This window comes from Sminthopsis crassicaudata, chromosome 2 (assembly GCF_048593235.1).
Source record: "Sminthopsis crassicaudata isolate SCR6 chromosome 2, ASM4859323v1, whole genome shotgun sequence".
NCBI classification, from domain to species: Eukaryota; Metazoa; Chordata; class Mammalia; order Dasyuromorphia; family Dasyuridae; genus Sminthopsis; species Sminthopsis crassicaudata.
Window position 1 is genome coordinate 230,438,641 of NC_133618.1, and position 26,654 is coordinate 230,465,294.

General features: G+C 34.5%; 1 protein-coding gene across 1 annotated transcript in view; it reads right to left on the minus strand.

Annotated features, from left to right (window-relative positions):
* The window catches only part of STK4 (serine/threonine kinase 4), a 118,135-nt gene that overhangs the window by 86,303 nt on the left and 5,178 nt on the right, over nt 1-26,654 (minus strand). The window contains exons 2-8 of the mRNA XM_074288508.1: nt 25,308-25,388; nt 18,516-18,644; nt 16,045-16,159; nt 11,215-11,379; nt 5,529-5,696; nt 3,880-4,017; nt 1,832-1,960 (exon numbers count right to left, since the gene is read on the minus strand). Coding sequence (XP_074144609.1) covers nt 1,832-1,960; nt 3,880-4,017; nt 5,529-5,696; nt 11,215-11,379; nt 16,045-16,159; nt 18,516-18,644; nt 25,308-25,388 — 925 coding nt within the window. The remainder of the gene's footprint in view (nt 1-1,831; nt 1,961-3,879; nt 4,018-5,528; nt 5,697-11,214; nt 11,380-16,044; nt 16,160-18,515; nt 18,645-25,307; nt 25,389-26,654) is intronic.

Consider the following 26,654-nt stretch of genomic DNA (forward strand, 5'->3'; position numbering starts at 1 on the left):
AGTTCTTTCCTAAGTCTATACTATAAGTGTTTTTAGCATGGTAGGACCTGCTGAGGCTTATGCATAGAAGAAAGACAGTCTTCAAGGACTCAGAGTCACCTCCATGCACTAATGATTTATCAGAGAAGCACTTTGCTGTATGATGCTAAGTACAGTGTGGGGCAGCAAGGAGGCACAGTGGATAAAGTACTGGGCCTAGAGTCAGGAGGAACCAAGTTTAAATAAATTTGAGGCCAGATTTCAAACACTAGCTGTGTGATCCAGGTCAAGTTATTTAACCTCTATTTGCCTCAGTTTCCTTATTTGTAAAAGGAGGATAACTGCATCAACTTTCCAGAGTTGTTGTGAGGATCAAATAAAATAATAAATATAAAGTGTGGAGCAGTGCCTAGTATATAACAAGGGCTACACAAATGTTAAATACTACTACTGTTATTATTATTGTTGCTATTATTACTAAATAAAAGATAAAAAAATACAAAATAGTTGCTTCCTAAACAATAAATAGGCAAGATATAAATATGATAAAATACATTTAATAAAACAGGGGCAACAGACAAGTCTATTTGAGCGTTAGTTTCTTCCCCTGTGTAACAACAGAGGGGAATGAGTATGGAGATAGAGCAAATGATCTCTCAAGTCCCTTTCAGCTCTAAATCCTATATCTCCTACTGGTTACAGAGCACAGAATATCAGTGCCTGAGAAGACCTGAGATTAATCACTTCATTTTACATATAGGGAATCACTAAACCAATAGTACACTATCATGGGAAAACTTTAAATATAGAACTGAATGACAAATTACTGGAATGTCATAGAAGAAGTTCACAATTTTAAGTAAGGGTTGGATTAGATGGTCTCTGAGGTCATTCCCAACTATTAATCAAAGAAGGTTGGGGAAAATGGGAATCCTTATGGTCCTTAAGGAGAAGGGCACAAAGGAGGGGATCTAAAGAATTCTGAAATGGAAGTCCTGAGACCTGACTCTCATTAAGACTATACTACTAAGCCTGGAAAAAAACCACTTCCCTTTTCTGAACCCCAGTTTCTTCTTGTCCAGGGAGTTGGACAAGATAGGTGGTTCTCCAAGTGTATTACAAGAATCTATGGGGATTTTCAAGACTATTCGGTGAGAGTTGAATACTAAGACTTCATTTGACTATTATAATACTCCTCTTTTCCCCAACTACACATTTGTGTAAAGCCAAATTTTCTTCATATACTTCAATCAGAACATAATACAACTGAATGAATACAGAAGCAGATGTGAAAATCCAGTTGTCTTCTATTAAGCCTGATATTAAAGAGATATGCAAAGATATGTAAAATAATACCACTCTTCTTATTAAATTTAGAAAAATTATTTTTCATTAAAAATATGTTATGCAGGTAATGTTTTTTTTTAATGAGTAACTATTTTTAAATTTTATCAGTTTACATTTCTAATTCAATAAATACTGATAGATATAACATTAAATAGATACAATTTATCTAAATGAAATCAATTTAAGAGGATAAAGGGATCTAAAGTACAAAAAGTTTGAGTCATGAGACTAGATGATCTCTAAGGGTGATGTCTCTTCTATGTTCTAAGGTCCCTTTCTATTTCTGTCATTGTGTGACAAGATAGCTAATGCAGAAGTGCCTCAGGGGACAAAAAGAAAAACAAAACTAGTCACAATTTTAGGATAGGCCAAGAAAGGAATGATGCCAAACTGCAGTTTCAGATCAACGATAAGCCACCTGCCAAAAGTCCCTCTCCACTTCAAAGCCAGATCTTAAGAGGGCCTAACCATAGAGCTCAGAAGCCTGGGGCTTTCTGCCACTCACAGAGTTGTCATCGTCATCCTGATCCAGCTCTCGCTGCTGTGCTTCTTGGCGTTTCAATTTGACATCCATGGCTTCATTAATTAAATCGCGTAGTATTGACACTCCTTTTGCACTCTTAACAAATGGATGCTTGGAAAAAAAACACAAGAGCAGTACATCATCAATATTATACTCTCTAAAGCATTTAATCTCTGCTTACCACATAGTCCTGGATTGTGGATAGCACACCTATCTCTATCCAGTAGTTTCTCTGCCAGAGCACCTCCCTACTCTCAGTTCCCCACCTCCAATCTGCGCCATCTTTCAAGGCCAAGGTTAAAGCCAACCTTCTTCAGGAGGCTGCTTCCAGTTGAAAATTACTCTTCCTCCCCTGAAGTTCTACATACGTAGCATCAAAACCACTAATCAAATACATAATGATATGTTACTGTCTTGAGATAAAGTATATGTTGCCATTTTACATGATTATTCAGTATTTTTTTGTATATTTAGCAAAAGCTTTGCCTTGGGAGTTTAGAAACCAAGATCATAGTTTCAGTTTTGCCACAGACATACTTTGTGTGACTTTGGTTCCAGTTATTTCCTTCTTCTGAGCCTCAGTTTCCTCATATGTTCTTGAATTGGAGAGAATAATGCTGGTACAATTTTCCTCAGAGGGCTAATGTGAAGGCAGGACTTTGTAAACTCTAAAGTCCCCAATAAATGTGAGGTCTTATTATTCTGATCTTCTCAAAAAGACCATCTGCTGGTTGACGTCTCATGTTACTATGAACCTCTCCCAAAAGCCTAGCACAATTACTAGACTAAGATAACATGAGATCTTGAAACCAGAAGTTCAACTTTGAGCTCAAAAAATTAGCAGATATGTGACTTTGGCAAGTCATAATTTGTGAACTGTGTACCTCAATGTCTTCATCTGTAAATTGGGGATCATAGCACTGTTATGAGGCAAGTGCACTGTCAACCATGAAGCACTAGGCAAGTATGACTTCTTAGTGCTAAGAGGAGTAGCAGATGTACCATAAAAATATTTTTCAACAAATGAATGGCAATGATATGGAAGAATGATAATTCCTGGAATAAGAGTGAGAATATCTTACAGAAGAATTGCATGTGAAGAGCAAATCATCCTAAAGAAAAACTTTTCTATACCATGTAGCATTAGACACTAAGTTCTTAACCTTTATATATCCAGTGGCCAGCACACCTCCCTGCACAAGGCAGGCATTTAATAAATATTTGTTCAATTAACTAGGAGTCAGGAGAGTTGGGTTCAGACTTTGCTCCAAGTTGGCCTATAATCTTTGGTATATCTCTTCCTCTTTCTGGATATTTATGTATCCAGAAAATGAGGGGCTTGATCTCAATGACTGAAAAGTCCTTTCTAATTCTAGCATTCTATGGTTTGTAGAGTTAAAGCATTCACCTTTTGAAAGCAAGAGTTATTTTATTCAACTTTATAATTATTATGAAACATTTAGTAAATAAATGGTTTCTATGTGAGCTCTCTTTCTAATCTGTATGACATAGGCTAAAGGCAAATAAAATGAACATCATTTATAAGTCTACAATTAACAGTCATGTGTTCTCTATATACAAAGGCACAAAATAACAAAATGAGGCAGGATGATTCTGTGGGAAAAGTGGTAGTTTCAAATCTCAGTTCTGCATTTATAATCTTATTCAGATGATCATGGAAAAATCCCAAACTCTCTGAAACTCAGCTTTCTAATTTGTAAAATGAGAACAACCCACCATAATGTTATAAGAAAAATACTTTGTGAAGAAAATATCATCCTCTTCAAAGATGCTCTAAGAAAGAGCCCTGGAAAAGCAGTGGTTTACCCACAGTCACCTAGCTACTAAGGGCTATCTAAAAGCTCATGCTGATCATTTCTTCCTTTGTCATTACACTCCAAAAATTCTTCAAATGTCTCTTAAGAATTTACCTAACCTCATCAGCTGTAATGTGCCTCCATTTGTCTGCCAAGAAAAATTACCACACTTCATCACTATAGTCAAGGACCCTGGCCAAGTGAGTTCCATACCTGAAGGAGCTGAGTAGCCGTGGCCCGGTGCTCAGGGCTCTTTACAAGACACTGCTTCACAAAATCAGCAAAGCTGTCAGACCAGAGCTCTGGTTTTCTGAACGTGGGAGGGGGATTTGTAGGAATCATGAAGATGGCCTGAAACAGAAAGTTTTTCAAAAGGGGAAAAAACAATGCCTCATTAGAAATCTTATTAGGAAAACAAACAAAAAAACCCAAAAAAACACACACAAAAAAAAGAAATTTAAAATCGAAGGTAGATATATCTGTGCCCATCCCAACACTTACAGTACAGAATATTACATATTCCAGGCATTTTTTTTTTACAATGAATCATAGTAAATAAGTGAATGAATAAAAAAAAGTGTTCATTCTTTCCACTAATGTGTCCCACTAGATACTAATAAAAGTTTGAATATTTCAGATCAGGGAGATTTTGGAGTCATTTTCCAAGTCTTTCTTATTCATGTCTTTCTAAAACTTTAATTATCCCATCTAGCATTATTTCTGACTCAATTCAGGTGCACCATCTCCTGGTAGTCACTACTGGTGGGCCCTGAAAGTCAGAAGCCAATTCCAAAGGTTATAATGCTCAGAGGATTCCCAGAACACTTTTTCATCTTTCCCCAGTGGCCATCATCATCACTTACTATGCCCACTGTCTGTGGAGTAATAGAAAAGTAATACAAGTTAGGATTGGAATTTGGATTCTAGTTCCAGCAAGAGTACTAACTCATCAAGTAGTAGCCTTAGCCAGAACCCTTTCTTTTCCAATTTCAGTTCTTCCAGTTATGAAATAAGGAGGTTGCACTAAATAGCTTCTAACATCTCTTCTATTTCCAGGATTTTATTACTCTATAACCTTTGGCATTCACTGAAAATGCTAAGCGACTGATTATATTTCAATACCATATGCCTCAGAAAGAATATTAAGATTAGTTGAATATTTTTAAACCAGTTGGAAATATGTGAACAAAATCATGGCAGTATAGTTATGATGTAGAGGTATTACGTGCTGCAGTTAAATTCTTCAATGTCAAAAATAACATTATCCCTTTGTATTTCCAGTAATATGAAAGTTATAATTTTCTAAAATAAAAATTTTGCCAGAAATTATCAAAACTATTTAATCTTAAATTTCCAAATAAGTGTAATTTTCCCCTCTCATCTCTCTCCATTCCTATCCCCACATGCAAAAACACCAAACTATGAAAAACTCTTCACTTAGACCCAACAGATTCCCTGCAAAAAAATTCTCCCTAGAGGGAAACTAATTAGCATTAATTGTACCTTTAGTGTACTACTCAATAATAAGAGTACAATGTATAAGAGATAGGTACCTAAAGAATCAAAATCAACTTTTCAATGTAAATCAGAATTGGGCATCTGAGCTAATTCAGAACCCAAATCGTTGCCTCTCCTGGACTTCCACCCACTCCTACCCAGCTTTAATACTCAACATATGACTTGGAAAATTCACTTATCCACTCCAGGCAACAGTGTCCTCCTCTGTAAAATGAAGACATGGGATTAAATGTTCTCTAAATTATCTTACAGTTTTGATAGTCTGACCTATAGACTCTTCTGACACTCATGAAACTATGTCCCAATTAAAAAATATCTCATTAGTTTTTCATCAATTTCCTCACCCTCATTGGATGGATATCAGCATATGGGGGTTTTCCCTCTGCCATTTCAATAGCAGTGATTCCCAGTGACCAGATGTCTGCCACACAATTATACCCAATTTCTTGGATCACTTCTGGAGCCATCCAGAAAGGGGTTCCTATCACTGTATTCCGTTTTGCCATTGTATCCTAAATGGGAAACAGAAGAACAAATATGAAATAATAAAAGATAGAAAAACACTATTTTCACTTTTTTTTTCATGTTTTTTTTTTTCCTTTCGCAAGCTGCAATTTTTTGCAAATTGTTTCTTCTTTCGCAACATGACTAATATGGAAATAGGTTTTACATGATTGCACATATATTAACTTATATTAAATTGCTTAACATCTTAGGGAGGGGAGAGTGGAAAATTTTGAACTCAAAATTGTATTTAAAAAATAAGTTAAATTATCTACATGTCACCAGAAAAATAAAATAATAAATATAATAATAAAATTATATATACTTATTCATATAAAAGTGTTTTCTAATCATGTTTGTATAGTCCCTGTGATTGTCTTAGCAAATATTTATATTGTCTGCAATTATATTAAATGGAATTTCTCTGTATCTTGCTGCTGGGTTTTATTGGTAGTATATAAAAATGCTGATGATTTAAGTGAGTTTATTTTATATCCTGCAACTTTGCTGAATTTGTTAACTGTTTCAATTAGTTTTTAAGTTGATTTTTTAATGTTCTCTAAGTAATCATCAAATTATCTGCAAAGCATGATAGATTTATTTCCTCATTGCCAAATTTTATTCCTTCAATTTTTTTTGCTTATCTTATTGCTATGACTAGCATTTCCAGGACAATATTGAATAATAATGGTAATAATGAACTTCTTGACTCACTTCTGATCTTATTGGGAAGACTTGCCCTTAATTTTAGATAGACAGTACTTTTCATTTTATGAAAGGCTTCATTTATTCCTATGCTTTCTAAAGAATGTTTTTAATTAGAATGGCTATTGTCCTTTGTCAAAAAGCTTTTTCTGCATCTAATAAGATAATTATATGATTTTTGTTGGTTTTATTTTTGATATGGTCAATCATGCTAATAGTTTTCCTATTATTGAACCATCCCTGAAGTCCTGGTATAAATTTCATCTAGTCATGGTCTTTGTGTTACATTGTTATAAATATCTCTGTTAGTATTTTATTTTAGTTGGTTGTTCATTAGGAAAATTGATCTATAGTTTTCTTCCTTTTTTTGCTCTCTCTGGTTTAGGTATCAAGACCATATTTGTGTTATAAAAAAAATTTGGTGGGAATTTTTTTTTTAACCAATATTTTCAAAATTTATATAGTATTGGGAATTGTTTCTTAGGTATTTGATGAAGTTCACTTGTAAATCTATCTAGTCCTGGGGACTTGTTTTTTAGAAAGTTTATTTATGGCTTGTTTAATTTCTTTTTCTAAGATGGGGTTAAGTATTTTTTTTCTTTTGCTAATCTAGGCAATTTATTTTTGTAAATTTTCATCTATTTCACTTAGATTGTCAGTTTTACTGACATATAATTGGTCAAAATAACTTTTAATAATTACTTTAATTTTGTCTTTCTTTAGTGGAAGGCAATTTTCCTTAATTTCTTAAAATATGAGATCTATGATTTTTAAAAAAGTTTTTTTTTTTTTTAATCATGGCTTTCAGATAATGCAATTCTTAATTATTTAATTATTAATTCTTAAATTATTAAATTCTTAAATAATTTTTCTCAATTTATTTTCCAAATCAGTTATTTTCCCAATAAGATATTTCACATTTCCCCCTATTTTTTCATCCTTCTGACTCTTTTATTTTCTTGCTTGTTTGAATGTTATTTGATGTGTTATGGAGAAATAAACTTCCATTTGCTCAGTTATAATTTTTAAGGAATTATTTTCTTCAGTAAACTTTTGTACCTTCTTTTTCATTTGGCCAATTCTGTTTTTTAAGACATTATTTTCACAAATGAAACTTTGTACATATTTTAATATTTGGCCAATTCTGTTTTTTAAAGTGTTATTTTCTTCAATAGTTATGTACCTCTTTTTTCCAAGTTTTTAATGGATTTTCCATAATATTCTTCCACTGCTCTCATTTTCTCAATTTTTCGTTTACTACTTGCATTTAATTTTTAAAATCATTTTTTAGCTCTTCTAAGAATTCTTGTTGAGCTTACATCCAATTTATTTTTTTTCCATTTGAAGCTCAGTTTGCAGTTGTTTTTGACACCATCACCCTCTTTTGAATTTGTGCCTTGATCTTCACTGTCACTATAGCAACTTTTTTTGATCAAGTTCTTCTTTTTGTTTTTAGTCTATTTTTTGACTTTGAACTTTATACTACAATGTTTAACCTATGTCAAACACTGGAGAAAGAGGAATTGTAAATGTATGGGAGAAGTAGTTGAAAGCTCACTTCTGGAAGCTGGAGTTGGGGGAACTGTCCTTAGCTTTAGCCTTTTATTGATTCTATTCTTTTCAGGGTTAATTCTGGGCTTTTGAAAGTTTTTAGTGCTTCCAAGATGGTGTGATCCATGCAGAGTGTGGTCATTGCTCATTTGGTCTATGCCCCAATCCTTATTCAGGAAAGGTCCCCTGATCCCTTGTAGCCATAAGTGCTACTGCTCCCTCGGAATCTGTACTCCCTTGTGACAGAAAATGTTTTTCTCTGCCCTGGAGCCATGACCCAAAAGTGGGTATAGGAAAAGGAGTTGTCCTTCACTCCATGCTAACAGAAGGGTCCCCTATAATTTCTTTCTGATCAGTTTTCCGATTCCTTTACTGTCTCTGGCTTGTAAGCTTCAAAGCTGCCATCACACAGGCTCTGGGACAGCTCCTACTCCAGTCTCACACACCTTTCCTTCTGACCTCTTAAACTGTCCTAAGCTGGAAAAATATTTCACCCCAATCTTTCATTGGCTCTGCTATTCCAGAATTCAATTAACAGCAGTATTTTTAAATTGTTTGGAGGGGAGTGAAACAAGGTTGCCCACTATCACCATTACTATTCAATATAGTACTAGAAACTCTAGCCTCGGCAATAAGAGCCGAGAAAGAGATTCAAGGAATTAGAGTAGGAAATGAGGAAATCAAATTATCACTTTTCGCAGATGACATGATGGTACACTTAGAGAACCCCAAAGACTCTGCTAAAAAGCTATTAGAAATAATTCAGAATTTTAGCAAAGTTGCAGGATACAAAATGAATCCACATAAATCCTCAGCATTTTTATACATTACCAACACAATCCAACAGCAAGAGATACAAAGAGAAATTCCATTCAAAATAACGGTCAATAGTATAAAATATTTGGGAATATATCTACCAAAGGAGAGTCAGGAATTTATATGAGCAAAATTACAAAACACTTGCCACAAAAATAAAGTCAGATTTAAATAATTGGAAAGACATTCAGTGCTCTTGGATAGGCCGAGCGAATATAATTAAGATGACAATACTCCCCAAACTAATCTATTTATTTAGTGCTATACCAATCAGACTCCCAAGAAACTATTTTAATGACCTAGAAAAAATAACAACAGAATTCATATGGAAGAACAAAAGGTCAAGAATTTCAAGTAATGAAAAAAAAAATTAAATGAAGGTGGTCTAGTTGTACCTGATCTAGAACTGTATTATAAAGCAACAATCACCAAAACCATTTGGTATTGGCTAAGAAATAGACTAGTTGATCAGTGGCATAGGTTAGGTTCACAGGGCAAGATAGTGAATAAAAATAGCAATCTAGTGTTTGATAAACCCAAAGATCCCAAATCTTGGGATAAGAATTCATTATTTGACAAAAACTGCTGGGAAAACTGGAAATTAGTATGGCAGAAACTAGGCATAGACCCACATTTAACACCACATTTTAAGGTAAGATCAAAATGGGTCCAAGATTTAGGCATAAAGAACGAAATCATAAATAAATTGGAGGAACATGGGATGGTTTACCTCTCAGACTTGTGGAGGAGGAAGGAGTTTGTGTCCAAGGGATAACTAGAGACCATTATTGATCACAAAATAGAAAATTTTGATTACGCCAAATTAAAAAGTTTCTGCACAAACAAAACTAATGCAAACAAGATTAGAAGGGAAGTAACAAATTGGAAAAACTTTTACAGTTAAAGGTTCTGATAAAGGCCTCATCTCCAAAATATACAGAGAATTGACTTCAATTTATAAGAAATCAAGCCATTCTCCAATTGATAAATGGTCAAAGGATATGAACAGACAATTTTCAGATGATGAAATTAAAACTATTTCCACTCATATGAAAGAGTGTTCCAAATCACTATTGATCAGAGAAATGCAAATTAAGACAACTCTGAGATATCATTACACACCTGTCAGATTGGCTAAGATGACAGGAACTAATAACGATGAATGTTGGAGGGGCTGTGGGAAAACTGGGACACTGATGCATTGTTGGTGGAATTGTGAAAGAATACAACCATTCTGGAGAGCAATCTAGAATTATGCTCAAAAAGTTATCAAACTGTGCATACCCTTTGATCCAGCAGTGCTACTACTGGGCTTATATCCCAAGGAAATACTAAAGAAGAGAAAGGGACCTGTATGTGCCAAAATGTTTGTGGCAGCCCTTTTTGTAGTGGCTAGAAACTGGAAAATGAATGGATGTCCATCAATTGGAGAATGGTTGGGTAAATTATGATATATGAATGTTATGGAATATTATTATTCTGTAAGAAATGACCAACTGGAGGAATACAGAGAGGCTTGGAGAGACTTACATCAACTGATGCTGAGTGAAACGAGTAGAACCAGGGGATCATTATACACTTCAACAATGAGAAGAGCTAATCCAATTCCAATTGATCAATGATGGACAGAATCAGCTACACCCAGAAAAGGAACACTGGGAAATGAGTGTAAACTGAGAGCATTGTTTTTTTGTTTTGTTTTGTTTTGTTTTGTTTCTCTTCCCAGATTATTTTTACCTTGCGAATACAATCCTTCCTTTGCAACAACAACAACAAAATTCGGTTCTGCACATATATATTGTACCTAGGATATACTATAAGATATTTAATATGTATGGGAATGCCTGCCATCTAGGGGAGGGGGTGGAGGGAAGGAGGGGAAAAACTCGGAACAGAAGGGAGTACAAGGGATAATGTTGTAAAAAAAAAAAAAAAAAAAAAAAAAAAAAATTACCTATGCATATGTACTGTCAAAGAAAATGTTATAATTATAAAAATTAATTTAAAAAATAGTTAAAAATAAATAAATTTTTTAAAAATGAAAAAAAAATTGTTTGGAGGGGAATGTTTGGAGAGCTTGGCTGTAAGAGCTTCTTCTACTCCAACATCTTGACTCTACTACCATAAGTCCTTTCTCATGCATTCCTGATAGGCCCAATTCAATGGCCACCTCTTCCAAGCTTTCACTGACATCTTCTAGTTAGTTACTAACAACCATTTCTCTCAGATCTCACACAGCCCTTTCTGAAACTTTCTCACTGTAATCCTATTTTATAGTTATTTGTATTGGTGTCTTATTCCTTACTATACTTTAATCCATATAAGGTCAAAGACCATAATTTATCTAAAATCTATATCCCCTCCTATGCCAGACAGGTATAATACTTAATAAGTGTATTGCTGTTCTACAGTTATAGAGATAAGGGTTATCCAAACAAATCATTTTATACTCACTGTAAGTTGACCTGCTACTCCAAAGTCTGCAAGCTTTGCATGTCCTTCTGTATTTAGTAAGATATTCCCAGCCTTAATATCTCGGTGTATTTTTCTCATAAAATGAAGATATTCTAGTCCTTTAAGAGTTGATTGTAATATTGTAGCTATTTCATCTTCTGTCAACTATGAAAAAAATTAGACCAAAAAATTTTAAGTTCTGTACTATAATATAGAATCAGTACATGAGGAAAAGAGAAGAAAAATGAGTTAAAGTTATTAAAATAAATATTATCCATTGTAAATTGTCCTCATAGGTCCGTGATTACAGGATCATAGACTCAGAACTGGAAAGAACTTTAAAAATCATTTAGTCCAACTCCAATCTTTTAGAGATGAAGCTACTGAAGCCCAGAGAGATTAAATGCCTTATTCCAAGTTCAGTTAGCATTTAAAACTGGGTCCTTCCACTCCAGATTCAGGTCTACCTATTGCATTCCTATATCTTTCAAAAAACAATAATTAAGAGTCCCCTAAATGCCAAGTACTTTTTAAAGCTTCTTCAACTTATCCAATACCAATCCTCACCTCAACTCCTGACCTACAGCAGGCACTGGAGAAAGAGGAAATGGAAATGTGTGGAAGAGATGGTTGAAAGCCCACTCCTGGAATTTATGTGGGAACATTTCACCACTTTCCCCTCCACATTCTTAACTTCATTCTACAACCAGTGCCAGCACCTTAGGCTCAAAACCAATGCCGGTATATCAGGAGACATGGCTGCTGGCCACAGAAGCCATCTTTTTATTTGTCACTGCACTTTAACCATGATCAGGGAAATTTGAAACCGTTCTTCTGCTCTTTAGAGGATCATCTACTACAGCCAATCTACAGCCAAGGAATGAAGGAAAGATAAAGTTAGGAATATTGGCTGGATGATAAATATAGAAATATGTTTAGAAGAATTGCACATGTTTAATATATTGGATTGCTTGATGTCTAAAGGAGAAGAAAGAAGGAAGAAAAAATTTGGAACACAAAGTTTTGCAGAGGTGAATGTGGAAAACTATGCATATATTTTGAAAAATAAAAAGCCATTATTATTAAAAAAATATAAAAAATTTAAATTAAATAAATTTAAAAGTTTAAAAATAAGGTAAAATGCTTTATAAAATCTTAAAGAAAAAAAATTAATATTGGCTAGGCCCTAAATCTTCAAATCTCTATACTATAACACAGTAAGTAACTAAAGAGTTGAATTGGCCCATCATCAGTATCAATGTCTAGCTACATCTGAACTATCTGGAGTCTTGACAATCTTGGTCCTAGCCGAAGACTATTTCCTGGAATGGAAGAAAGCTCAGTTCAGGAAGGAACCAGAAGATCCATGGAACAGCAGTGGCCTAATGCTTAAAGCTCACCTCAATAGTAATAGCAAAGGACTTTCTCCTATTCATCATAGAACAAAAAGGGAGCATAAGCTTGGGGGAGAGGGTGTGTGTGAGATTCTGTTGTCATAAGCTCTTACCACTGTGGGAACACAATGTAACAAGAATAAAAGGCAAATAATGAATAATTCTAATAGTATGTAGGATTCTATGAGATGTTAAAAGAATATTAAGAATGCTCAAAAAATCACCTATGAAGAATCTATAAGAAAATATAGCAAAAAGTTATAAAGGATAAATAAATAAGGTACAATCTGCACTGGTGAGAAAAATGCCCACATCAATAAAAGAGATGATTGCCTAGAGCTAGAAAATATTTTGGAAGCCATCTAGTTCAATTCTCTCATTTTAAAAATGAAAAACTGAGGTGCAAATAAATTAAATGATCTGTTCAAAATCATACAAGATGATAAGTAGCAGTGGGGGGGATTTTAACTCTTTGACTCTTGAGCCTTTGATTCTTGTGTTTTTCTCACTATAACACATAGTCTATTTTACTCACACACAAATCATGGTATTATTCTGCAATCTATTTAGGCTTACCATATACCTTTCCACATATGTCTTTTATTTAGGTGATGCATTATGATTCTTCAGAAAACGAGTGGAATTGTTTTATTCTTTGTATCCTAGGGTCTAGCAGCGTGCCAGCCACACATTAGGTATTTAATAAATGCTTGTTGACCAAATGAAGTATTAAATTAAGGTAACAATGTAGATGATATTTGGGTCATCAGTAAGATACTGGAATCAAAAGTCACATCTAGGCTTCCCACTTATTATTTGCTTCTGGGTTAATTTCCTTCTCAGACTTGGTTTCCTCATCTACAAGGTAAAGATAATGCTATTATAAAGAAAGCATTAGCCAATAAGATATATACAGTCTGCATAAAGTATTCTGTGAGTGAAGTTGTGATTATTACTATTACTGTTTAATATTCGAAGGAATCCTCAAGCTCCCTTGATATCAATGTCAAGAGATCCAGAGAAAGGCCCCCAGCAGTTAGGTGAACATCCTAGGAGGATGCCAGAAGACACAGACAAATGTCCTACAGGATGAAAGGATACAGATGTTATAATCTGCATCACTAAAGGGAATGCCCATAATATTGAATCACTGGAAAATTATGGATGGAGAATAGTTCTGAAAAAGGTACAGAAATGGAGTAATATGCACAACTTAAAGAAACAGTCTTCATTTTTAAGACCAGAGTTTTTAAGTATTTTACTAGGAATGGCAGGATTATCATTATTTAAGACTAGCTTTAGATTGTTACCACTCTATCCACACATTTATCAAGGCCTCTGAGGACCAGGAGCATATATTTGTGAGAAATAAGATGATAAGAGCTCCCAGATGTGATTATTAAAGAGAAAAAAGAAAAGTGGTTTGCACAAGAACCAAACCCATAATTTAAGTTTCACTAACTCTAAGTTCTTAATCATATGAGCTATCTGATCTAAAGTGATCAAATAACTTCTTAAATATTTAAAATATATACAAAGCCATTCATCTCAACATTCAGTACTGTCCCAGATCTGACCAATGTGCTGCCTTTCCTGCTTATGTAATTGCATTTATTGGAAAAAAAATCAGGCAAAAAAGTCCTAAGACTTGACATTAATACTTGGTTTCACTTACTAATATGTGACATTGGGGAAGATCCCTTCATCTAAATATTACCTCATATAATGATCAAATATATTTGTCTTATTAAAAGGAAACTTGGAACAAATTCTTAAAATCAATCACTTTCTCATACTTTTGGAATGAACTTTTTAAAACTTATTAGGATATTGCCCCATCCACTGAATTTACACCTTGAATAAAAGCAAGCATTTTGCTAGTAAAAGTGCATTTGAAGAGATGGTAGTAGAATCTAGATAATATAAAAGTTCTTTATATTTAATTCCTACCCATCTTAAATGCCACTTGGTCTGTAGAGTATTTCCTAATCCCAGCTGGAAAAGATTTTTTTTTTTTTAACTGAGGCAAATGGGGTTGAGTGACTTGCCCAGGATCACACAGCTAGGAAGTGTTGAGTGTTTTGAGGTCACATTTGAACTTAGGTCATCCTGACTTCAGGGCTGGTGCTCTATCCACTGCGCCACCTAGTTGTCCATTGGAAAAGATCTTTCCTGCATTAGACCTTAATATAGTATACTGACTTTCTTTGTTCTGTTTTGATTAATAGTTACTTGTCAATGTCATAAAACCCCCAAATAGATTTCAAGTTTCATGGGGGGGGGGGGCAATGGAAAAATCTCTGAGTCCAGGGATATGTGTCTGTACTCCAACTCTTCCTCATACCATCAATATAACCTGAAGCAACTGATCAAAAACAGCATTTAAGTGCTAAATCCCTTAGCCTCTGAAAAAGGAGTTGGAAGATGACTTCTAAGGTTCCTTTCAGCTCCAGATGTGATCCTTTTCCATAAGGAAATTTATTCATCAAAACCTAGTACAGGTTTTGTACAATTTGTACATTTTTTACAATTTTTCTTTAATAAAAAAAATTGTTGAGCTGACATTTTTTAACTTGGAATCCAACACAAAATGATAGCTTTTGTAGCAGTGGTAAACTAGCCATCCCCATTACACTCTGTTACATTGAAATTACATTTCAAGAAGTAAAGTCACTTCTTGACCACATACTGTTGAAGCGGCAAAGAGAGCTAGTAAAAAGAAACCTAGCTAAAATTTAACATGTTACAGATAATTTATGAAGCAAATGATTTATGAATTTATGAAGAATTAAGACTTGCCCATAACAAGGAAGTAGGAAAAACATTGGACTTGGAGGATACCTCAGCTGAAATTATGGCTCTCTGTTGCTCACTTTATGGAATCGACAGGACACTGGATTTGAAAGTCAAGAAGACATGGGTTCAAATACTACCTCAAGACATTTACTAGCTGGATAATTCTGGGCCAGTTAATTAAACTCTGAGTTTTCTCATGTATAAAATGGGGGAGTTTAACTCTGTGGCCCCTAAGATCTCATCCAACTCTAAATTTATGATCCTATACCCTCTGGGACCTTGAACAAGGCACTTCTTTATTCTTTAAAATAAGGGGAATGGACTAGAGAAAAAGACAAATAACTTCCGAGTTATAAAAATTTCATGTTATAAAAATCCCTTCCAACTCTAATATCATATCACTTAAAAAATCAGAAGATAAGTTCTAAGATTAATTATGTAAAGTTGGTGTGAGATATCAGAAAATGTGTTGAAAGAGGATAATGTGTGGGAACAGTCAGAGATGGAGTGATAGAAAAGAGCCAAAGAGAAAGAAGAGAAAAACAGCAGTCATAGGCATGCAAATCAACAAAAAGCTCTGGAGAAAAGAAGTTTTCAGAAGAGCAGGAACAAAATACATTGTTATAGAAGGAAAACTTACTGTTTTATTTCGTAATCGGATGATATCAGACACAGAGCCAGCACCACAGTATTCCATTACTATCCAAAGATCCGTGTTCTTAAAATAACTGCCATAATATTTCACTACATGAGGGCTGGGAAAGTCAAAGAGAATAAATTAGCAGCTGTCTTAAAACATCACCTTTTTATCATGCTGTCAAGACATACAGAAGGCAATCACACAACTCCAAAGCTTAGTAAATTATTCAAATTCAGGATCAGAGATGTAATGTCAGGTCTTAAGCTAAAAAAGAAATTTCTCTCTCAGAATTTTCAGGCAGTTGTTAAGACTCTCATTCAGAGGAAATATTCAACTCTGAATGTAATCATGTCTAGTTTTAATTGGTCTAAATGATGTTTCATGGTAACAGAAAAGTAGCTAACATCCAGTCTCCTAAAGCAGTTATAAATGACAAGGTGTTCCTGGGCAATGCGCCAGTAACAACAGAAAGAAGCAGAATAAACTGTAATCAAGTCTCTTACCATTTTATTCTGGCCTACTTATGTCATAGAAATAAGGATAGATTATCATATTAGGTGCTCTTTCCCTTCCCTGAGCTCCAATCTAATCTAAACATTTACTCAGATCATTCTATGTCCATGGCACTGTGCTCTTATAGCACTATTCACCAGACACTTTTCAAAACTACTCTGAACTTTATCTTTTCATATGAGTTATCTTTTTATGTATTTTGTTTCTACAGCTAAATTGTAACATCTTGAAAGAGAGAGGTATTCTGTTTGTTTATATCCTTCATAAAGTCCTGTAGTTACTTGAATACCTACTGATTACACAACTTAGATATAGACTGCCCATTCAGAACAGACTCTTAGGCAATCTAATAAGTACATGGAAACCCCAACAGGCAATCGGGGAATAGATTCAATAATTTGTCTTAGGAAAGGAAGGGTAGCGATGGGATTAACTGCAGACACTTATTTGATTAAATGATATTTTTTAAAACTGGGAGTTTTATTTGGCCTTTAACAAATAACAAAGAAAAAAATAAAACTAGTCTAATTGTTGCCTCTGTTAAAATAGATGAGGAAAGGAAAACTGGACTAAAAGTCAAAAGTCATACTCTTGACTGTGAGAGCCAAACAAGTTACTTAATCCCACTGAATCTCATTTTCTTCATCTGAACAATTAGGACAATAATATGGAGTTGTTATAGTTGTGTTTATAGTTGTGGTAATTTTGGTAGCTGTGTGGGGCAGTGGATTGAACACTGGATCTGGAATCACAAAGGCATGAATTTAAATCCAGTGTCAGACACCCTCTAGCTCTATGACGACGGCCCAATCACTTAAACTATTAGCCTCAGTTTCCTCTTCTATAAAGCAGGGATATTAATACTATCTAATTTACTAGATTGTTGTGAGAATCAAATAACATATCTGAGAAGCACTTAACACAGTACCTGATGCAGCACAGTAGATACTACAAAAATGTTAGCTTTATAATAATTATCATTTTTAGTATTATTATAGTGATAAAATGTAAAGCACAAGCTATTATTATTAGCATCTCAGAGACTGTATTCTCATCATTCTCAAGTAAGAATTATAACCTTTGTCAAGCTTACCTCATAGAGCTGACAGAAAAATCAAATGCAGTAATAAATGTGAAAGTGAACTGCAGCTTTAAAATAACACAAGCTATTAGTTTCCCCAGGAAAAAACCTCCTCTCCCTCAATGCTAGTGGCAAATGTACTCTAGAAGGCTAAATGGATCCAAAGGTGCAAGGTTTCAATTCCTGGAACTAGAGCTCTCCTCTCCCATAGCACCTCGGAGCCTGAAATCACCTCAGAATCAGAGACACCCCAAGAAGTTACTGCTGTGGCCTACTTAAACATGAAAGGACTAGTGGTAATGGAACTTGATGACAAGTCATCTGTTTTCTTGTGGTTGCCTGTGTGGCTGATTTCCTGCCTGCAGAATTTGACAAATCTTAGTTCCTCAAAAAAGGAAGAAGCACTTACTATTTAACGATGGAATTTAAAATAAAACAAAAACTCCAATACTTTGAGGGCTGAGAAAGAGAATAAATGAGGACAGTAGTGGTAAATATTTTTTTCATCTTCCTACCTAAGGTTACAAGATCCCTATAGTTAAGACCATTTTAACAATCTTCCAACTCAGCACTCAAAAATGTTTTCTCCACTGGAAATTATAGCGATCATTATCAAAAAAAGCAAGATCCATGCACACCCATGTCGAACATTTCTACTTCTTAAATTGATTCCTTCTTCAGTGAACCAAATGTTAAAACTGAATTGTTCTAGGTTGGGTAGATATTAGACAATTTCAGCTACTGAGACACAGTTGGAATATTTCTGTGCAATAGAATGTGCAATGTGACATCACTCTATTCTCACTTCTGAAAAATATTCAACCTTTTTATAAAACCAATAAATTCAATAGTCAGGCCATGCTTTATGTACTTTTACCTGTCACACTGCTGCATTATTGAAATTTCTTTGATAATCTCTTGAAGGTCGGACTCCACAGGAACTTGCTTAATTGCAACCACTTGACCAGTTTCTTTATGAATAGCTTTGAAAACACTGCCATAGGACCTGCAATAAAGCGCGGAAAACAAAAGTCAATTTGAAAAGCTTGTGTCAAAACAAGTCAGAAGACAGGAAACAACCAATCACTAAACTATAAAAAACATCAACCATTTTTTATTTTATACTCCAGTGTCCAATACACATATGATGTTGGTCACCCTCAAATACTGTATGACAGCTAGAGTGCTACAAGGAAAATTTTATTAAAAAGATCTGTTATAGTGCTAATGTTTAAAAAAGTCATATGTCTAGATAATGAAAATAAATTATGTAAATATAAAATTAAGAGATGACTTCTTCAATCTTTGTCATTTCCCCCAGGACTAGCAATCCATGTGCAATAATATTTTAAATGTCCCTCAAGGAAATGCAAATTCAAACAACTCTGAGATGCCACCACACACCTATGAGATTGGCTAAGATGACAGGAAAAGATAATGATAGATATTGGAGGGGACATGGGAAAACTGGGACACTAATGCTCTAGCGTTGTGAATGCAGGTGGAATTATGAAATGATCCAACAATTCTGGAGAGCAATTCAGAACTATGCCCCAAAGACTATAAAACTGTTTATACCTTTTGATCCAGCAGCAGTGCCACTACTGTGTCTTTATTCCAAGGAGATCATAAAAGAGGGAATTGGACCCACATGTGTAAAAATGTTTGTAGCAGCTTTTTTGTGTGGCAAAGAATTGGAAAATGAGTAGATGCCCATCATTTGGGGAATGGCTGAATAAGTGATGGTTTGTAAAAGTAATAGAATATTATTGTTCTATTAAAAATAATGAACAAGATGATTTTTTAAAAGCCTGGAAAGGGGAAGCTAGGTGACACAGTGGATAGAGACCAGCCCTGAAGTCAGGAGGACCTGAGTTCAAATATGATCTCAGACACATAATATGTCCTGGCTATGTAATCCTGAGCAAGTCACTAAACCCTAATTGCCTCAGCCAAAAAAAAAAAAAAAAAAAAAAGAAAAAGGAAAAGAAAGAAAGAAAGAAAAGAAAAGAAAGGCCTGGAAAGATTTACACGAACTAAAGTTGAGAAAAACAAGCAGAAACAAGAATACAATATACACAATAACAGCAAGACTGCAATAATCAACTATGAAAGATATGGTTCTTCTCAGCTGTTCAGTGATCCAAGACAATCCCAATAAACTTTGGACAGAAAATGTCATTTGCAGTCAGAGAGAGAATATAAATCAGCACATGCCATATTCCCTTTTTGTTTCTTTTTTTTTTCTCTCTCTCATGGTTTTTCCCTTTTCTCTCCCAAAAATGATTCATAAAGAAATGTGTATATTAAAAAACATTAATGTACATGTATAACCAGGAAAAAACAGAATTAAAAAAAATTTTTTTTAATGTCCCTCAAATCATACACCCATGTTATGCAAATTTAGACTTAAAGTAGGAAGAACCTTAGAGGTGTGTGATCTAGACCAATCCCCACTTAGGAGGAGGAAGTCCCTCCACAATATCCCAGTCAAGTAGTTCTCCAGCTTCAGTGCTGAAATATTTCTAGGTTCCCAAGACAAGCAAAATGTGAAAAGAGCTTGCCTAGGCTTAGCAAATGCAAACTCTTTAGGGCATATTCCCTTAACAACTTAACTGTTTAACCCATTTTACTCATAAATAGATTACATCTCAATGAAAGTTAGAAAAGGAAATAAAATGCATTTTCATTTTAGGGCCTTTTTTTCCAAAAGTGTTTAATAATGCCTTTGGGCAAAAAAAAAAAAATAAACAAAAATTCCAATTAAATTCTGGGGGCAAAGCAGTTAAATGCAATAAGAGAAGAGACAGATAAGGACTACTTTAGGGAGAAAGTAACACCTGTATCTTTGCAAACAGAGCAACACAGTTTTATAGTTCAAAGAACGTCTTTTCATGTTGACAATAAGAATCCTATGCTATCAAAGCTGGCAGGCCCTCAAAGGTCTTCCTTTACCATATCCTTCTACAAGTGATTATCCAGCCTCTGCATGAAGATCTCAGATAAGGGGAACTCACTCTTCCTCAAGACAGAGTATAACATAACTGGACAACTTCAATTATTAGGAAGCTTTCTTTAAGTGAAGTCAAAATTTATTGGTCTGGAAATGACATGTAATGATATTAATCTGACCCTCCTTCTATGTATCTCTCTTTTAATATCTCAAGTCCACAAACATTAAAAGAGCTCATTCATTTTGAACAGCTGCACCTCTTTCAAAAACTTTTACAGAAGAAAATGCTGTGGTATGGTAGAAAGATTGTTGGACTTCAGCACAGCAGACTAGTGTCTAAATCCCAGCAAATCACTTTATTCCATGAATATCAGTTTCCTTATTTATAAAGTGAAGATCATAGGACATTACATACTTTACACAGTTTTTCCTAGGAAAGGGTATCATAAATCTTTTTTTTTTTATAAAGCTTTTTATTTTCAAAACATATTCACAGATAGTTTGACGACATTGACCCTTGCATAGCCTTGTGTTTCAGATTTTCTCCCCCCCCACCTGCTCCCCTAGATGGCAAGCAATCCAATATATGTTAAACATGTTAAAATATGTTAAATCCAATATGTATAAACATATTTATATAATTCTCTTGCTGCCACAAACATTTTTACACATGTGGGTCCCTTTCCCTTCTTTAAGATCTCTTTGGGATATAAGTCCAGTAGAAACACTGCTGGCTCAAAAGATATGCACAGTTTGAGGATAGTTCTAAATTGCTCTCCAGAATGTCAGGATTTGTTCACAACTCCACCAACAATGTATCAGTGCCCCAGTTTTTCAACATCCCCTCCAACATTTGTCCTTATCTTTTCCTGTTGATGAGGTTCGATGCAGGGCAGAAAGTTGTGGGAATCCTTCTGATCAGCACAGGTCCTTCATAAAAGAATTTACAAACCCGAAAAATTAAACTAGTAAAAAGAAGTTTATTGTCGGCCCTGAGAAGTCAGCCTTTGCTAGGAGGCTGGCTTCCTCAGAGATAAAATTCCTAGCAGAGAAATCCCAACAGAGAGAGATAAAAGTTCCTAGTAGAGAACTCTCCTAGCAAAGAAATCTTGGCAGAAGGAAAAGAGGGGTATTAACACTGAGAAAAGAATGTCTTCTCAGCGGACAGGGGGTCCTTGCAAGCAGCCATGCAAAAAAGAGAGAAAGAGGTTTCTTGGCATGACATATTCCTGCTTTGGGCTTCTATACTGTCATCTTAGCCAATCTGAGAGGTGTGTAGTGTTATCTCAGGGTTGTCTTAATTTGCATTTCTCTGATATATAGTGATCAGAGCACCTTCTTATATGATTAGAAATAGTTTTAATTTCTTCATCTGAAAATTTTCTTTGAAAATGGTCATATCCTTTGACCATTTATCAATGAAGAATGACTTGAATTCTTATAAATTTGAGTCAGAACCCTTAAATGTAAAAATGATTTCCCAATTTATTGCTTCCCTTCTGCTCTTGTTTGCATTAGTTTTGTTTGTACAAAAACTTTTAAACTTAATATAATCAGAATGATCTACCTGTATTCAATTATGAGTTCCAGTTCTTCTTTGGACACAAATTCCTTTCTTCTCCATGGATATCAGTAAACTTACCTTTCAGTAAACTATCCTATATAGTTCTAATTTGTTTATAATATCACTCTTTTATGTTTAAATCATGAATGCATTTAAATCTTATCTTGATATGTGGGGTTAGATGTGGGTCAAGCCCTATTTCTTCCATACTAGTTTCCAATTTTCCCAGCTGTTTCTGTCAAATATTGAGTTCTTATCCTAAAAGCTGGGGTCTTTAGGTTTATCAAACTTCAGATTGCTATCGTTATTGACTATTTTATCCTGTGATCCCAACCTATACCATTGATTGACTACTCTATTTCTTAGTCAGTAACAAATGGTTTTGATGACCACTACTTTATAATTTTCGTTCTGGCACAGCTCAGCTACCTTCATTTGTTTTTTATTTTCATTAACTCCTTTGAAATTCTTAACCTTTTGTTCTTCCAGATGAACTTTGTTACTATTTTTTCTAGATCTGTAAAATAATTTCTTGGGAGTTTGATTGGTATGGCCCTAAATAAGCAGATTAATTTAGGTAGTTTCATTTTTATTATATTCGCTCAACCTATATATGAGCACTTGGTATTTTTCCAACTGATTAGATCTAACTTTATTTGTATGGAAAGTGTTTTGTAGTTGTGTTCACATAGTTCCTGCCTTTCCCTTGGCAGATAGATTCCCAAAGGGCATCATAAATCTTAAAGCACTATAAAACTCTGAACTAACAGTAGAAGAATTACAAATTATGATAATTAAGTTTGGCTCCAAATCCATGTTGGCCTAACACAGAAAGATAGGTGAATAGTATTTAAAAAGAAGAAAGCTCTTTCAACTTTGAGAAATTTTGCTAACTCTCACATCATCAATTCAATAAAGTTATTTACAAAAGGCAGGGAACAAAGAAACATTATCACCTTGGCTTTCAAGTAATTAACTTTAGCCTATTGAGCATGATTAAATGTAGTTGTTTCATAAAAATTAGCTGAACTGACAAAAAGTATGAAAGAAGTGGGAGGAAATGCTTGATCATGAAAACATAAGGCATCCTTAAAATAAAGGGTTCAGAAGAATTGATTTCGAGGGGACATTTCAGCCTTTTATATTTATGTCTATAGACTTGAGTCAGAGGAACTGAGTATTTCAATTCAGGCCCTTCATCTTATGGAAGAAAGTTAGAACTTCTTCCATCCTGAGGCTCTCTTAAACTTTAACCTTCTCAAACAACAAAACTGCTATAATCTTCGAGATCTAACACCAATTCTTCCCACAAGGATTTGCATGTAATGAGACTGGAGACAATCAGTTAGTTTATATACATATATATTGTTCATTCATTTTCTGAGCAAGTCACATATATGGGGGTGGCTCCAGTTTGGAGTGGAATTCCTAAGCAAGTCTATAACATTTTCCCAAATATTGCTTGTCCAAATGCAACTGCCAATAACAGAAATCTCTGCATTAGCTGAAGTTTGACCAATGGAAGAAAACTTTGGTTCTTCATTTAAAGAGTAATCAGATTTTGGCAAGGACAGAAAGAGCTCAAGTTCTCTATTTTCTCCAGGGCAGCTTTCACTGAAATGTGAAAGTCTTTATTTTAATTCATTTCATGGATAATTCCTGGTATATTCTTCTTTTATTATTACTTTTTTTTTTTTTTTGAGGGAGGTATGGTATTTTCCAATCCTAGGTTTTCCAATCCTCTGTTGCTAGACAACCTCACTAGATGTGAAAAGTCTTCTCCATGTTATACCTCTTTGTTTTAAATATGACCTCTGCTTGAGAATGCTTCAGTCAATCCCCTTCAAAAGAAACAAACACATTGCACTTATTTTGTGCTGGGCATTATAATCATGACTGCCTTTTATGTGTTTTTTTACTGTTACAGGGTACTTTCCCTAATTTATCTCATGTTCTTCATTATCAGTGCAGGTGTAGGTTTTGCAAGGATTATCATCTTCCTCATTACCTAGGCAGAATAGTTAGTTGAAGTATTATTATGCCTTTGATTACAGTCTATGAGGTAGATTGTATAACCTCTACTTTATAGGAAAGAAAACTGAGACTCACAGAGGTTAGAAGTTTCCTGATTCCAAATCCAGTGTTCTTTCAACTGTACTCTGCTGTGTTCTTTTTATATACATGCAGCCACTACTTTAGGCCCAATCACTAAAGTTATCTCCTTCTACAAGCACTACTTAATGAACATCATGCTTGAGACCTTGAAAAGGATAAGATGTCAAGCTGAAGTTAGGAGCCATAACCCTGGATACAAAGTTCTCTTTTCATACTTCTGCCATTCCCAGGCAATGATAATCTTCCAGCCACAAGGATGCTCCGTTTTTAGCATTGTGATTGGGTACTGCTTTTTGGTTTCTTATTCTGCTTCATGTTCAAGAAGAAGTCATTCTTCAACTTCTGACAAGAGGCTTCTTGGAGTTTTTTATAAGGGGACAGGTGCTCCATCAAGAATAAACAGAAAGAAACCCAGGACTAATTTTACCATTACAATAGGGCTGTGCCCATCATTTTCAATTAAGTCTGATCAATCCCCAAGAATCATATAACGAACATGTTTATGACAAAGGGTTGATTTTAAAGGGAATATACAATCAGCTCACATTTCTGAAACTTGATGATTTATAATGTACTTTTCTTCCAACAACCCTGTGAGATAGGTTTTATCAAAATTATCTCCATTTTGCAGAGAAAGATATAGTTGGATGGAGTCCCTACCCACATTCCCATAGCTAATAAATGTGGAATCCAAATCCTAAACCCTAAATTCATAGATTTCCATTTGTTATGTTACAATATTTTAAAATTTAACCTATTGGGTTTTCTCACAAATCACAATGAACTTCAGGAGTTTATTACCTAAGTACAATTACATTTTATACAGATGTAGGAAAAAGATCTAGTGTTAAAGTGGAAGTAAACAAATGACCAAGGTGCTCTTTATTATGTCTCAGCCTTATATTCCATGAGAACAGAAAGGCCCCTATCTAGAATGAAAGCTAACCTCATCGAAATGTATCACATGTTTTTGCAAATCCCTGCTTTACTCTATGCCACATGATACATGATACTGATGAACTAGGTTGCATACTTACCCCTCTCCAAGTTTCTCCAAGACATCAAATACTTCTTCTGGCTGTTTAGTCAAACTATCTTCATCCAGTTTTTTCAGCTGCCTGGAAAGCAGAAATATAAAAGTACATTAAAAAGCCATTTGGCTTCACCATGAAGTATGCTGTTTAGTTAACAATGTTTCATAGCCACTGGGCTTGCCTGTAGCTAAGGGAAGATCAATTGTGAAGTAAAACAGTCTCTAGCTTTCTGAATGTGAAGATTCTTTCCAAGAATTAGAGGAGTGTGTTCCTATACATAAACATCTGTTGTTGTAAGAGGAATTTTGTTGAAAAAGCATAAATCTAAGGGTAATAGATGCTATATTAATAGCATACATTTATATAGCACATTAAAGTTTACAAAGCATTTTGTCATAATTTTGTGAGGTGTGTATGGGGTAGAAAAATCACTATTCTCATTTTCTAGGTAGAGAAACTGAGGCTCAGTGAGGTTAAGAAACTTCCAAGGGCCATCTAACTAGTAAATATTGCCAGGATTTAAACCCAAGTTTTCTGCTGCTAAGTCCAGCTCTTTTCATCCTATATCATGCTGTTATATAAGCTTAAAGAGAAAAAAGTGTACCTTTCAGTACTCACTAACCTTAATGGCTCAGCTCAAGTATTACCTCTTCTATGTAGTCTTCTCTGACACCCTCCCAAGTGGATATGATCCCTTCTTCCCCAAGCTTTTATAGCACTTAAGTCTATAATAGTCTAGTTTATATCAAAGTTGTCCTCTTCTCTCATAGATTATAAGCTTTTTGTGGGGAAGGACATAATCAAATAGAAGTTCCGGACAGGCGATCAGAATACTTAATTTCTAGCCTCAGTTCTGCCACAAGTTCACCATGTTACTTTCGGAAAATCTCTGTGTCTCAAGCTGTTCATCTATTAAATGAAAGGATTGTGTAAAATGACCTCTAAGGCTCCTTTTAGCTCCCTCTCATCTACGGCCATGATTCTTATTCATCTTTTTCTCTTGATAAAACCATATACATAAGAGAAATTAAACAAATATGTTTAAATGAATTAACATATACATTTAGCTATCATCAGCAAGGAAAATATCCTGACAGCTCAGAGTTTAAGATCTGTTCAGAACAAATTCCCTAAATGTATAGATATTTGAAAATTTTCTGCTGGTTTGTTTCTCAATCATAACTACCTGAGTATAAATTATAAATGAAAAAAAAAAATTTCATGAGCCTATTCAAAGTTAAAAATCCAAAGAATTCCATTCTCTTTTTTCTTGATATTTTCATGCCAAGAGAAAGGAGTATTTAAAAGTAGATTTAAATGGAGTATGTCTGGGAAATATTTCTTTTGCGT